Source organism: Ovis aries, chromosome 5, assembly GCF_016772045.2.
Source record: "Ovis aries strain OAR_USU_Benz2616 breed Rambouillet chromosome 5, ARS-UI_Ramb_v3.0, whole genome shotgun sequence".
Taxonomy (NCBI): Eukaryota; Metazoa; Chordata; class Mammalia; order Artiodactyla; family Bovidae; genus Ovis; species Ovis aries.
In genome coordinates this window covers 47,476,828-47,491,585 of record NC_056058.1, presented here as the reverse complement: position 1 = coordinate 47,491,585, position 14,758 = coordinate 47,476,828, and the positions used below count along the sequence as shown (strand labels likewise).

The window sequence follows — 14,758 nt, the reverse complement described above, 5'->3', positions numbered from 1 at the left end:
GATTTAAGAAGGACTTTCTGGTTTCCTACTACCACAGACCTAAGCAGCAGCATCTCCGCCTGTGGATAGTTCCGATAACCTGAATCTCTTCCACCACTTCCAATCCCATCCCTAGGCTGGGGTAAGTGCCCAGAATGGCTGCACCATCGCAGGAAAGAGGCTTCACAGGGATCACTCTGGAGTCATACCTCTGGATGACTTATTTTTAGTAGCTGGGTGGGGGTTTCATTGCCTTCTCTTGGGTTCTGGGTACGTTTGCCACCACTACCCATCCCAGACCCAACGTTCTCCTTTCCCTGGCAACATCCAGACTGTCTCCCTTTTTCTCTCCCAGGCTAAATTGGGAGTGTGAAGCTGCTCTTCTTCCCAATTTAGCTTTTGAATTAAAGTGAGAAGTGAATGTGGCTGGAAAGCTGACTCCCATCTGTGTGTGAGAGAGAAGGGCAAAGCAAGCGAGCATGAGCACATGCCAGGCGGCCAGGGCGAGGGTAGGTGGTCTGGGCAGCTGCTGTTTAGTGCAGACACCCATCCTCAGGTGCCGGCAAACAGCTCTGCAAAGAGATGCTGAGGGTAGAAGGCTGGTGTTTTTTGGGAGAGGAAGAATGCTGCAGAGATGTCATTCGCACATTCCAGAAAAATGTGCTGAATTATTAGTGTGCCATGCCCTGTACTAGATGCTGGGGAAACAGTGGTGAACCAGGTAGGCCCATTGCCTATGCCCGGGCTTTCAGTCTAGTGGGGACACATGGGCAATGATGAAACAGGGTGATATGTGCGGCCAGGGAAGAGAACACGAAAGAGAAGGCCACAGGGGCCTGGACCAGGTGCGGTGTCACATCTAAGCTGAGACTTGAAGAACACGCAAGACACCACCAAGCGAAGCAGGAGGCAAAGAGCACGTGAGCAGAGGGCACTGCGTGTTCGAAGATTTGGGTGGGCCTGATTTCCCCGAAGGAGGGCGCTGGCCCCCCCCTCGCCCTGGGAAGCCCGCCAGGTGGGCTCAAGAGGGCTAAGAGCTTCCACTTCCTCCTCTTCTTCCAGGGAGAAGAAAGCCAGAAGAGAATGCCAGGGCCAGAAGTCTGGGAGCGCATGAGTCCCTTTTGCTCAGTCTCTAAAATAGTTGAAGCAGAGAGAGGAGGGAAGCCCCAGGTCTCCTTCTGAGTTGCCACTCAGGAAGTTGGACCCGGCAGGTCCAAGATGGACATGGAACAGAGGAAATGGGATCTCACTTGCATCAGAGGAGACAAAGGAATCAAGAAGGGTCGCTGCTTGGTTAGCTTACCCCATCCTCCCCCGGAAGCTGCCTGAGTTGGTCTCTGGGGGATCCGTCCTCTTCTCACCTAATGGCAATGAATCATGATCTGGTGGAGATGGGGACAGGTCAAAATCTTGGCAAAGAAAAGAGGAATAAAGGAGCTCTTTGGGGGCCATGCATTTCTCTGTCAACTCTCAAGTTCCCCAATGACAGGCACGGCTAAGGGATGCTGGTGTAAAACTTGCCATTAATATTTCAGGCAGCATTACTTATTGATCACTCATTTGGCTGGGACAAAAGAAGAGTAATTCATTAGGTGTGCAGGGCTGCTGGGGTCAGTTTGGGAAAGAGGTCAGGCAAAGGTAGGTCATTCAGGAGTCAGTCTTGGCTGCTGGAAAAAATACCTTGGGGTCCCAGGGGCTGAAGATTAGGGTCTTTGTCTCCTTTTTCAGCTCTACAGTACCCATGTACCCATGATGAAAATAAGGGAAGGGGCAGGGGACGGGAAACCTAGGGGCAGCCCTGGAACTGCCACTGTGGCCATAAGGGAGTCAGCTCCAGGGAACCCTGCATCTAGGTGAGTGTCCCTCTCGCTCGCCCAAATTGTCCCTCTCTTGACAATATTTTAGAAGCCCAAGTTGGGTTCTTTGGGCTGTATGACCCTCCTAGGGTCAGCTTGGCAATTTCCTTGCTCCCAGGAGGTGCCTCATCCTTCCCCAAAGGGAGTACCTGCTTGCTGGGTCTGATTATCTCCTCTGCACACAAACTGGGGTTGGAAAGTGATTGAGAATTCATATCTGCCTATCCACCCACAAGGATGCTTTCTTCATGAACCTGCAGCTCCAGGAACTGCGGTATAAAGCATCCTGCTCAGCGGACCTTAAAAGCCCACTGACTGGTGCAGGAAAGGCAAGGGCCAGGGAATCCCACACTGGGGGTGAGCTGCGCCACCTAGTGGGCTTTTTCCTCCTTGCAGGCATCCTTCTCACCTATCACTGCCTCCAGCCTAGATTTGCTGACAAGCTCTCAGGCAGAACCCAAACGGCTCTAAGACTTAAGGTGCCCTCCTCCTTTATGCAGGCCTGACCCAGCTTAGAGAGGGGAAAACTGGGGTTAGGGGGAATCTGTGACGGAGATAATCACATACTCGCTGGTATTTAAGGCAATGGGGAAGCCAGCACTTTGGCCTGGGAATAGTCTCTCCCTATTATTCTGAATGCCACATATATGAGGATTAGAGGCCCCCAGAGACCCCCCTCCTCTACCTAACCTCCTTTCCTCCAGGGTGAGCAAGGCTAGGCTCAGCTCTGCTGATCAAGGAAGAGCTGGCATAGGCTGGAGCTGCTGGCTTTCCTCTGACGTCATAGCCTGGAAATCACATTTTAAGCAGGTTCTCCTAGTGTGGGGCACACACAAGGAAGGGAGGGGAAGCAGGATGAAACCGCTTCATGCCTGAGGACCGTTTTAGCCAGGGACCTCAGGCCTGGAGGGCTGCCCAGTGTCCCCAACATGGTTTGGGCGTGGGACACAGGGCTAAACCTCAGCCCCTACTTCAAAGCTAATCTCTCTCAATGCCCAGTGGGTTTCCAGGCAATTATCAAGCACCTTCCACATAGCTCCTGCCAGACATCTCTGTCCTGACTTCCCTTCCCCACTCCCCTGGCCTAGAGAGATCTACTAAGGTGGAGGGGAGAGGGCAGGTGACCCCAGGGAATAAGACAGCAAGGGGTCATGTAGACCCAGATGTGTTTCACCAGCCTCCCACCTCCATTCTGCTTGTCACCCTCCGTCTCTCCTCTTCTCCCCAGCACCACAGGGGTCAGACCCTGTGTGGAGGTCTAGAAGACAATGTTTCCATGGCAACAGACCAGTGAACCTGGAAATCTGAGCATCTTCTGTTGACACAGGGAAACCCAGATGTGCAGGGAGAGCCTGGAGATGTGGAATCTGACAGTGACCTCCTTGGCCACTGGTCACTGTGGATGGAAGTGTGTAATCTGAGTGTGAGTTGTGTGTGTCTGTGTGTATGTGTGAAATGCAGCAAATGGGATTTAGGTTAGAGAGGCCTAACCTGCTTTCCTGGCCATATGGTAGCTGCTAGCAGGAGACACAAGCAACTTATTCTCTGGAGATCTTTCTAGAACAAGCGAGTCTCTTACCTGATTTCTACTCTGACACTTCCTCTCCTTTCTGATAGAGAAAGGGGCCAAATTGCCCAGAGGGCAATGGTGAAAGGAATGCTATTGACTGGAGAATTAAAGATGAAAAGGGCATCTCACACGCCTCCCTCCCCCTGCCCCTGCTCTCCAAGAGCACCTCAGTTCAGGAGCTTCTTGGCCAGCTGGCTCAAGTTTGGCAGAAGGACATGCCCCTGTGATGCCAGGGAAGGGAGAGGAAAGCCTGGTGTAGGGATGTTTTGCCAATCCTGGGGTCCAGGGCCTGGAGCTAGGTCCCCAGCTCTGCTTCCTCCATTTTCCTTCCATAAGGCTGAGCTGCTGTTTCTCTAGGTTCTTTCAGCCTTCCTCCTTCTTCCCTCTCTTCCCCCTTCCCTCTCTGCTTTTTTCCCTGTCTCTTCTGATGCTGCCTCTGCCATACTTTCCCCTCTCCTGGTGCCCCTGGTGACCTAGGCTCCACCTCCCCAGAACTTGACCCCAGGCGCTGCAGCCTCCCTCCTCTCCTCTACCCCAGCCCAGCAGCTCAGGGCTCCAGCCCTCCTTCCACAGGCCGCATGGGCATGCCTCACTGGCTCTGGCCTTTGGGTCCCTACCTGCCTTGTTTGTCCCCAGGGTCAGACGTGAACCATGAGGCTGGTTCCACACCTCCGTCCCTCCCTTCATCCCACCTAGGTCCTCCCTTCAGTGTCTGGCTCACTGTCCCTCTCCAACGTGTTTTGGCCTTTCTAGGCCACAGCGATCCAATCCCCAGGCTCTGCCAGGAGCCCCCACTGTCCTATTCTTTTTCCTGGAGCCTCATCATGATCTTTGCCCCTAGAACTTACACCCTGGCACTTTCTGAGGTGCCAGAATGGGGAGGGGTCTGTGGGTAGGATTCTGAGGGACAGGACAACCTCTGGGGGTGGTCCCTTGCCCTTCGTAAGTCCTGGCTCTTTCCAGCCCCCTGGCTCTATATTGAACCTCCAAGCCATCTTCCCAGATGGAACTACCTCAAGCCTGTCTCTTGGAGATCAGATCTCCTGAGTTCACAGTTTGACTTCTTCACCCCTTCATCCCACAGCTGAGCCCTGGCTTCTCACTTGAAGTCCTTCTCACCTGTGGACTGGTAGACAAAGAACAAACCACACAAGCTAAAACAAATGAGGTGCCAGAATTTGCTTTATTGGCTCATCCAGTGCCAAAGGTCCATTGGGCACCCTCTTCCCACGGATCTGGAGCCCCCTGGCTCCTAATACCTTTTTCTTCTTTACACGCTCCTCCGAGCCCTGACGGAAGGAAGCCACGGCAGAAGCTGGGGCCAAGTGTAGGGCAAAGGCTGGGCTCTGACAGGGGTCTGTTACAGGGGGCCTAGTCTGCTTGGCACAGGAAGAGGGCCTTACGGGGAAGGAAGATGGGCCCCCAGGAGAGGAGAAAAGGAATCGGCTCAGCAGGGGCCTCTACTGAGGGCCCAGAGGGGATGGAGCCCCATCCTGGGGCAGGAATGGGAGGAGGGGATCAAGGGCAGAGGAGCGTGTGAGAGGCCCCTTGGAGCCCTACTCTCTCATGGGCTGGGGTCCTCTGAGGCTCAGAGAGTAGGCAGGAGGGCCAAGGGGGGAAAGGGCAGCTGGGTTGGATGGGGGGAGGTTACTGCTGGAGGGAAAGTCCTTTACTCAAAAGCCCCCAGCTCTAGACCCAGAAAAATACATACACACACACACACATTTTCTCTTTCACACACACGCACACACCTGGAGCCCCACCTCTTTTCAGTGGGCACACGTAGCTCACAGCCCTACCCAACACCCCCAACTGCAGCTCTGGCCTGGTTCCTGGTCACTTAACCACCACTGAGCCCCTGTCCTCCATTCACACCTGCAGGCCCAGAGCCCAGGTTCTCCGAGGCCTCCCCACTTCCTCTTTTCTCTGCTGGGCCTTCAGGCTCCAGTCAATCTGGGCTGTGACTGGCCGCCCACCCTGACTTGGGGAGAGCAGTGGGGCCGTGTGTTAGGACAAGAGGATGGCCATGGTCTTCAGCAAGGCACTGGGTGGGCGGGGTCAGGGCTGGATCGGGGAGAGTAGCATTCGGGCTCTGGGGGGCCCGCACCTCCTCGAGTGGCTCCATCCTCAGCTCCTGGGTCCAGCCTCTACCCTCGGCCCCCCACAGCAGGGCCTCCCTTCTCTTTCCCAAGCCCTTCCAGGGGAATGGCCACTGGGAGGCACCGGAAACAGCCATCTGAGAGGCCCCGGGGCCTGAGGCTGAGGGCTGCTGGCACAGTGTGGAGCTGGGATTCTGCAGCCTGCGGGGAGGGGGCTGGGGCCTCAAGCTGAGTCACCCCCTGCGGAGGTCTTCTTCTTGGGCCGGGTCTTCAGCGTCTTGGAAGCCGGTGGCTGTGGAAGGAAGAGACGGAGACAGAGAGCTCTGCCTGGAGCCACAAGCCCTTCCCACTTCCCCAAGCTCTGGCCTGGCTCTCACCTCAGCTTTGGGCACTTTTTTGATAGGTTTGACCCTCTTAGGGGCCTTGTCTCCCATGTCATCCTCAGAGATCTCTGTCCGGGGATCTGCCTGGTTGGTGCCTGACCTTACGCTCAGGGTGGGGTCATCTCCTGGTTTGGGGAGGAAAGTAGAGCAGGTGTCTGGTCTCTCTCCTACTCAGCCTCCTCGCCCTCCCCTGTGCCCGCCCTGGGCCTGGACTGTACCCAGGTCTTCAATGGTGTCCAGGAGGCTGCCGGGGCTGGCTCTGAGGCGGCCGTCGGGTCCCTGCAGGGGCAGCGCGTCCTCGTCCCGGATCAGGGTCAAGTCCTGCATGCTGAAGCTTCGGAGCTTCTCTGATAGCACCCCCTGGCCCTGGGGTCACCACCACACACCGGGAGGACCAGAGGAGAAGGGGTGGGGTGGAGAGAGAGGTCACCACGGGGCACTGGGCAGCCACTGGACTCAGCGTTCTCCCCATGGTGTCCTCACCCCATCCCACAGAGGCTCTAACAGGCTGGGGCCACGTGTTCCCTTTGGATGGGTGAGGAAACTGTGGCCAGCCGAGTGGAAGTCCTTTAGCAGGGAGATGTTAAAGGCAGGATGGGAACCCCAAGCTGCACAAGCCCCAAACCTTTACCGCCCCAAGAATGCGGTGGATGCAAAGGGGACTGGCCAGGGGATGAAATGAGCAAGCTGGGGCCTGGGAGACAGGTCTGCCCCCATCTCACCTTGGCAGCAGCCGTGACTGCGGCATTGGCGGCCAGATTCAGGCCCCTCTTGCCCACCCTCATCATGGTCTCATAGCTCTTGTCTCGGGCCTGTGTGATGTACTCGTCGATCTCCTGAGGGGTTGGAGGGGAAGGAGGAAGAGGTGAGGCTGGGTCCTACCCTGCTTTGCCCTTGTTCACACCTGGCACTGCTGGCCCCAGGGGGCAGGGCCCTCCCAGATCACACACAGGGAGAGCCACGAATGCATGTGGCTGCAGGCTCTGGGCTGCCTAGACCTGGGATAGGTGGGAAGCAAGTGCCCCTTGTTCCAACAGACCTTCTCTTTGTTGGACAGGGTTGGGTGCACGAACTTGCGGTAGAGCACGCTGGAGCCTTTGGTGTAAGGGGACAGCAGCCATATCACAAAGGCGATCTTGAGCTCAAAGTAGAAGGGGAACCTGTGGGTGGGAGACAGGTAAGGGCAGAGTCTGGGGCAGGAAGTCAGGAGGCATATGGACCCACTGCAGGACCCTGGCTGGCCCCCAACCCCTTAGTGCACTAAGGTCCCCGTGTGGCTTAGGAGACTAGTCAAGGGGAGGCTCAGCTGAGACCCCCAGTAGCAAGGTGAAAAGTGACCCCAGCAGGAATTCCCAGCAGCAGTGGCTCTATCACCCTCTTCTCTCTGACAGAAGAGCACCCACTCCTCTGTCCTGGGGTCAACACCAAGGCGAGCTCCCTAACCTTCCAGGTGCATTCTTGGGTCCTCACTCCCTTCCTTCCTGCTCTTCCTCCCATGAAGTCGGGCTTCTCCAGCTGCGCTCTGGATCTATCCCTTGCTGCCGTGACACGGCCTCTGCTATTTAAGGACTGTTCTCTATTCTCATGGCTCCTTCTCAGGCCACATGCTCCTTCAGGTCTCCTCTATCCTCACAAAGCCCTCATCAAAGCTCACTCCTTTGCTTGCATCAAGAGGCACCTGCACTCACCTGTTCTCAATTTTTAACCCATTACTCTTTCCTAATTTGACCCCATTCAACTTTCTCTGCTCAAAAGGTTTTCTCTCAAAGGCCCTTGAAATCTAGGAATGCAAGGATCTTTTGTCCTCTACCTCTCAGTAAAACTCTTTTGACTTCCAGTGTACTGTGCTATGTTTGTCCTCTCTTCCAAGGGGCATTTGCTCATTTAGTAAACATTTTTGAGCGCCTGCTGTGAATATACAGATGGTTAGACAATTCCGTGTCCTCAAGAGTGCATATACATAGTCTAATAGTGTCTAGAAAAAGCCTTTGAAATACAATCCAATGTTCACGAGATCAACTCATATGCCTGTTTTACAAATAGGGAAACTGAGGCCTAGAAAACTGTGACCTGCCCAAAGTCACTGTAAGTCTGGCAGAAACAGGTGTCCTGAATTCTATTGTGCTGCTTTGGCTGCCAAAAGAAAGGTGAGAGTTATGTCTGTTCTTGTTTTGCTCAATCAAGCCAGGACTGGATGGCGGCTGAGAGGAGGGGACACTCAGGACCCCATGGGACTGTTGGGGAGATGCCACCCTAGGTGGGCTGGCTGTGTAGAAGAAGTCAGAAGCCCTGGCCTCTGAGGTGCAGGGAGGCGGGGGTTGCTGGACCTCACCAGGAGAGCACGATATCTGTGAGTGTCTCGGCAGTGGTGAAGAAGGCAAAGACGATCCAGTACATCATCCATTTCACCTAAAGGTACAGAGGGCGGTGTTAGGTGGGGCCTTGGGGAAACACCCTGGACCCCACCTCTACTTGCCAACCTGCTGGAGGCACGGTGTGGGGGGCACAGAGGGCCCCGACTTTGTCTGTGTATCACACCAGGGCTGGGGAAAGGGAATACACGGGAGCCTCCCCTGAACCAGATCTCATTAGTGCTGACAGCATTAGTATAAAGTCATCCCCGCCTGTCATGTGACTCACTGTCCTCCCTGATCTCTGCCACGTAAGTTGGGTGGGAGATGAAGGGTCACACACTCACATATTCCTTCACGTTTTTTGTCTTCACGGCCTTGTAGGAAGAGTAGGCTGGGTACAGGGTGCCAAAGATGAGCCTAGGGAGGCAGGCATGGTTACTGGGCCCCTCGGCCAAAAGCAGTGGCCTCTCCCTCCCATCTCTGCATCAGTCCCTAGGTAGGTAAGGGGAGAATGGACAGAACTCCAGGGTACCACATCAGCTGACTGATGAACTCAGGTCAGGGGTTAAGGTCAAAGCAGGCAAGCCTGAGGTGACACACAAGCATGGAGGCCCTAGCCAGCTAGGGTGATGCCCCTGAACCCTTTCTTGTTCAGTTCTTCTCCAGCCCCTGACAGAAAGACCTAGAGGCCAGAGGGTCTGATGTGGCTTATCTGGCCCTGAACCTCATTTGTGCATAACCATACCATGGGGTGGGGGTCACTGCCTCAAGGCTGTCGTCCTTCTCCAGACATCACGCACTTTCTTACCCATTGGCCCTTACCCTCTACCTGCCCGTCGTAGGGCCAGTGACACCACCTAACAGGGTACCTGGCAGTCAGAAGTACCGCTGTAGCCCTGGGGACCTGAGGAGCAGAGGGCACGGGGGCAGGAGGCCCTGAAGGGCAAAGTGGTTTATTTCCCGATGTAAACACTTTTGTGTAGGCTCCGGAAAGTGCTGGGCTACAGATCCTGGCTATAGTGGAGTCTGTGCTGTTCCCATCAGAGACCACATACAGGACACAGGCGAGGCAAGGAGAGGACCGATGCCACTCGGGGAGCTCATTCACACAACAGGACCAGCCACTGTGAAGGCCACATGGAGGTATGAGGGCCCTGGGTTCCCTCAGGTGGGAAGGGAAGGAGACTCTGGTGGGTCTAGAGGAAGCCAGAACAGAAGAACATGATAGCAGGGAGGGGATTCTGGGGCGTCAGTGCCCCAAGGTGGAGGTTGAGCAGCAGGGTCCTGAGCTGGGGGAGGTTAACTGAAGCCATGCGGAGTTCCTGCCAGGCCCAGCCTCTTGACAACGTGTGGATACTGCCTGTTCCCCATGGACTTGCCTCACTGAGGCAGGATACTTCGGAGATGGAGTCGGGGGTGGAATCCTCAAGGACAAAGTCCACAGTTGTGGGAGAGGGCTCCCTCCTGGAGCCTGGGGGAGCTGGGAGGGACAGAACTGGCAGCCTGGGATGAAGGCCATCTAACACCCTTCCCTCCACGGCTCTCACAATCCCAGGCTGAACACACATATCCTCTCCCAGTTACCTCCCACACTTTGCAGTCCAAGCATCTCTGCTCCCCGTCCTCCCTGGGGGGCCTTCAGAGCATGTGCCCTCACCCCCGGTCTCCTGACAGACAGTGCAAGAGGGAGGAGAAACGGGGCCCTTCGGGGAGGCCAAGGCTGCCATGGCCCTAAGCTGTGGAATGAGGAGGCCCTGCCTTGTTCCCCTGGCTCTTCCGTCAGTTCTCCCGCTGGCAGATGAGAGCCCAGGTCTGAGGGGCTCCTCCGGGCAGCTCTGCTACGTTGGGGAGGGGACAAGCCGCCTCACCTCATAAATCAAGCCATGCTGCCTAGCACCCCCAGGGATGAGGGAGGGCGCAGAAACAGGGAAATTAAAAATAAAAGGGGTGGGAAGCCAGGCCTGCCTTGCTCTTCGAACATTCCCCCCTCCTCCGGATCCCTCACCTCCTCGTCTCTGGGGACCCCAAATAGGGATGATGTGCCTTTAGGTGATTCTGCTGTACGAAGCCACGGACTGGTCCATCCCAGGCTTCCATACCCATCACCCGCCACCCCTAGCCCCCATCCCCCTCCCAACCGGCCGCGCCCCGCCGCCGCACTCACACCACCAGGCGAGAGATGATCCAGGACACCATGGCGGGGCCGGGCGGGGCGCGGGGCGCGGGGCGGGAAGCCGGCCCTGGCCGAGGATGTAGCGGCTGGAGGCCGAGCGGCGGCGGCAGCAGGAGCCGCAGTAGCAGCAGCACCCGCAGCAGCAGCCGCCGCGGGGGCCGCGGAGCGCCGAGCCGCCGCCGTTAAAGGGGAGGTCCCTGCCGCAGCGGCGGGCCGTGGGCGGCGGCGGCTCTTAAAGGGGAGGCCGCAGCGGCGCGCCCCCCTGCACCTGCTGTCGCTGGGCATGCGCCTTTGACCTGCCTTCCTCCAATGGCTTGTTCACCTTTCTTGGGTTCCAAACCCAGGATTGAGGTCCTCAGAGGCCTTCATGGTTCCACCAGGACATCCTAGCCCTCTTCCTGCGCTGATCACAACAGGCTGAAAGACTTAAATATCCTAAGAGGAATAATGACTGACTGACTGAGCGCTTATTGTGTGCCAGGCCCTGTGCTAAGAGCTTCACATGCGTTATTTCAGTGACCATCCCATAAGACAGACGTTATAATGATCATTTTGAAGATAAGAAAATGGGAAGCTTCAGGGAGGTTCAATAATTTGCCTCAGGTCACAGAACCACTAAGTCATGCTGCTAAGACAGGAACTTAGGAAGTCTACTGAATTGGCTACTTCTTCCAACTGCTATCAAACTCTTCTCCCCTATCGCTGACCGTCAAGACACCCACCCAGGAAGTCCTGCGGTCAAAGGCATAGAGGCATGTCCACCCCACCATCACCAATCACTCAAGTTGTAAAAGGACCTAACCCCATTCCCAATCTGATTTGCTTTAACGTTGTCAGTTCTTAAGTTTTGTAGAGGAACAGGGCCCTGTGCTCTCAAGGATACCCTGGGGCAGGGGAATCACCCTCTTTGTAAAGAGAGGCTGGGAGAGAGGCCTGGGGTCCGGGGAGGCGATGAATAAGGGGCTCCAGTTCCATTCCCATCAGCAAGCACTGGTGGCAATGGCTGCCCTAATTCTGAAGACATTTATATCCAGAATGTAGGCTAGCCTGCCTCCTGATTTTCACCAAAGCAACAAAGCTCCAGCAACCTCTGCAACCTCCCTTCCCCCACTGCTTTCCTTTCCCATCCCATTTCAAAGCTTCTGCATTCTTTATGTTGAGGTATAATCCTCTGATGATCACAGCACCAGCCCGTGCCCATCCAGGCTTAAAGGACATGCTCAGAACTCTGTATTTCAGTTATGGTGCTATTCAAACTCAGTATCCTTGAACCACACACAATGGTCTATTTCCACCCTGATAATTGTATTTCCAGGCTCAAACACTTTGGAAGATGTTTTTCCAACAGGATCCAAGGAAGCAGCCTCTGATGACCCCTCTTGCTATTCTTTACAACTTCCTCTTCGAAAGGCCTTTTCTAATTGGAACACAGTCTGTCCTCACCCTTCAAGCCACTTCAATTTCCTATGTGGGCAGCCAGGCCTCTTGTTCTGAGGAACTTTGTCACTGATTGCCCCAAAACTGGCTCAGGCCACTCTCCATGGCCCTTCCCCTCAGGCTGCTTCTGGAAGGTAGGAACCCACCTTTCCCATAGGGCAGAAACTATGGAAAGCCCATGTTTGCTCCTACCCTCTAGCTCATGTAGCACATTCCTGTTTGTCCCTAAGCCCTCAAACCACAATGACCTGGCACATCCCTCACCCAACTGGGCACAAATTCAGGAAGCAAAGAGTAATAATTGGATGCAACAATGTAATGATGATATGAAAATGAACTATCCTCCAACTCCAACCCCACCCTCAACCTGGCCCTGCTTTTTAGAACAACTGGCATAGGAAGAAGTTAGTCCACTATGAACAGATTTGTTAGATTTTTAATAAGAACATGGAAATCCCAATCAGCCCTTCAACAAAATTAAAATACAGAAAGTGAAATTAAAAGTATTCTACAGTAAATGACTTTTATTTAAAAAAAAAGTAACTGTGAACATATAAACAAGCCTGCAGGGCACTACAGTACAGCTGGGAAGAAGATACACTTTCCAATGTATCTCTGGGCCAATGAATTCCATCATTTTCAAATAAATTCTTAATAAAACTCCACTGAGTTGGAAAGTTTTGCTGAAAATATTTCTGGACAAAAAAACTCCCAAAACAAAAAGCCTCATGTAGGAAAGCAAACTTTCCTTTGAATTTGGAACTATAAGAGAAGTCCCAAGGGAACGCTGGTAATAGGTGGAAATGGTTCCTGGAGTCACCAGTGTGTGTATGCATGGAACACACCACAGCTCAGACACAACAAAGTTCTTTCTCAAGATGGCTGTTCCCTCAAGATAGGGCTGAGATGGGAGGGGGGTGAAATTAAAAGAACCCTAAAAAGCCAATTCTTTTAAATTCTGCTTTGGCTGATTTTTGTGCTATAATGGGCAGTTGATTTCTAAAAATCTTATTTCTTCAAAGAGTTTTCTCGAAGGAAGACTAAATGTAATGTGCCTTTCCTCATAATCCAGGAAAACAACTGTGGTATTTCAAAAGTTCTAAAAATATCTACTTTCATGAAATAGTAACTATTTCACTACAAACCTATTTTTCACTAAATACACACATTTCCTAATCCTGGAGCCTCTTGGAAAAAGCAGTGGATTCTCCCTGGGTCCTTCAAGACTTCAGTGTTCATGGGAGAGAGATGGTGGGGAATGGCTTCACCCGGCTCCTGGGATGGGCTGTGTCAGAGGTCATGTGTAGAGACATCATCAGGCTTCCACCAGGTGTGTTTAAACAATTAGCCCCCATATGTACCAGGTATGTGATTTCCCCCTACCTCCAAACACATTCCCACTTAACTAGGCACAAGAGAAAAAAAAAAAAGGAAAGGTGTGCCCACATTCCTGGTTTCCACAAATCTCAAATCATGAGAATGTGCAGGACAGCCCAGCGATGTTCAGGCAATCTGAAGTCCCAAAAGGCCACAGGATAGGGATGTGGCTCCCTCGGCTTGGAGTCTGAAACTGTGTGTGTGAACAGTGCGACTTTCCTGTGTCAACCTTCAGTGTTGAGGCAGCGTAGAAAAGAGTGGCTGGAGAGTTTGTAATACTGACCACACTGGCTCCAAGTGAAGGACCTCTGCTCCAGCAGAGAACCCTGTCGTTCCCTGTATGTGTTGTGAGTGAAAGACCTGCTTCACAGGGGAGTTTGAAATTTCTCCATGCCTACGATCTTGCCAGCTTGGATTCATGTGCCTTGAGGGTGCCAACAGCATCTTTCACTGCATGATAAATGATGTTCTTCACCTGGAGAGAGCAATCAGCACCGTTAGTTCACGGCAGCCACAGACTGTGTTCTGCAAACGAAAATATCCTGCAACGACTAAAAGCCTACTGATGAGTGCGGAAAGCCCTCAACCAGGACTGCGGGCTCCCCTAACCAACCCCAAAAGATGATTGACAAATCACACAGAATATACACTCTACATTCAAAAAAGAATGATCCATCATTTGAAAGGCTATATAATCACCATCCTCTATGTATATGTATGTGCTGGGCACTACTGCTAAGCTCTTTATGTGGACTTTCATTTAATCCTTACCATAATCCTATGAAGTAGATTCTATTATAATCCCCATTTTACAGATAAGAACTGAGGTTCCATGGTTAAGAATCTTACATTAAGGTCCTATAGCTAATAAGAATGGACTAAAAACAGTGGGCAGGTAGGATTTATTGGGTATTTTTCCCTTTCGTGCCTATACTTTCTAATTTGTCAAAAAGGAACACATATAATGTATGAAGTAAAAGTTATTAAAATAGAGTGAACAGGATAAAGACAGTTTTAAATCAACATGATGATTATTTCTGGGGAGATGGAGTGGGAAAGGGTACATGGAGGCTTCAACAATGTAGTTGTTGTATACAAATACATTGTATATATGGTATGAATATGTTGTTTTATCTCTTAAGCTGAATGATGGCCACATGAGCCCCCTTGCTATTCTCTATTACATTTTTTGTATTAATTCAACAAATGTTTAGTGAGTACCTACTATGTGTCAGACATGTCCTAGGGAAAAGCAGTGAACTAAAACAGCAACACCCCTGCCTTCATGGAGCTTAAACAGCTTATGTTCTAGTAGGGATAGAAACAAACAAAAGATACATAGTATGTTAGATGGTGAAAACTACAGGAAAAAATAAAGCAGTAACAGAGGACTGGGAAGTGATATGTGACAAGTAGAGACCGAACAGAGGGTGGTATAAAATATATATGCCTGAACACTTGCATTCTATCTATAATAGAAATGTCATCTATCAATCTACCCACAACCAAGAAAAATATCCAACCTCATGG

General features: G+C 52.8%; 1 protein-coding gene and 1 long non-coding RNA gene across 8 annotated transcripts in view; one reads left to right on the top strand and one right to left on the bottom strand.

Annotated features, from left to right (window-relative positions):
• Positions 1 to 14,758, top strand: part of LOC105615264 (uncharacterized) — a 34,071-nt gene that overhangs the window by 3,505 nt on the left and 15,808 nt on the right. Inside the window, exons 3-4 of one of the 4 annotated variants that reach the window (XR_006059964.2) lie at positions 38 to 8,302; positions 9,286 to 13,315. This is a non-coding gene — a long non-coding RNA (uncharacterized LOC105615264). Of the gene's footprint in view, positions 1 to 37; positions 13,316 to 14,758 lie in introns of those variants that run through there. The other 3 variants (XR_006059962.2, XR_006059963.2, XR_009600692.1) reach the window with 3 other exon arrangements.
• Positions 12,270 to 14,758, bottom strand: part of KDM3B (lysine demethylase 3B) — a 58,883-nt gene continuing 56,394 nt past the window's right edge. For all 4 annotated transcript variants that reach the window (XM_042250550.2, XM_027970282.2, XM_042250551.2 and 1 more), the window contains one exon: positions 12,270 to 13,703. In XM_042250550.2, coding sequence (XP_042106484.1) covers positions 13,623 to 13,703 — 81 coding nt within the window. In that variant the 3' untranslated portion in view covers positions 12,270 to 13,622. The remainder of the gene's footprint in view (positions 13,704 to 14,758) is intronic.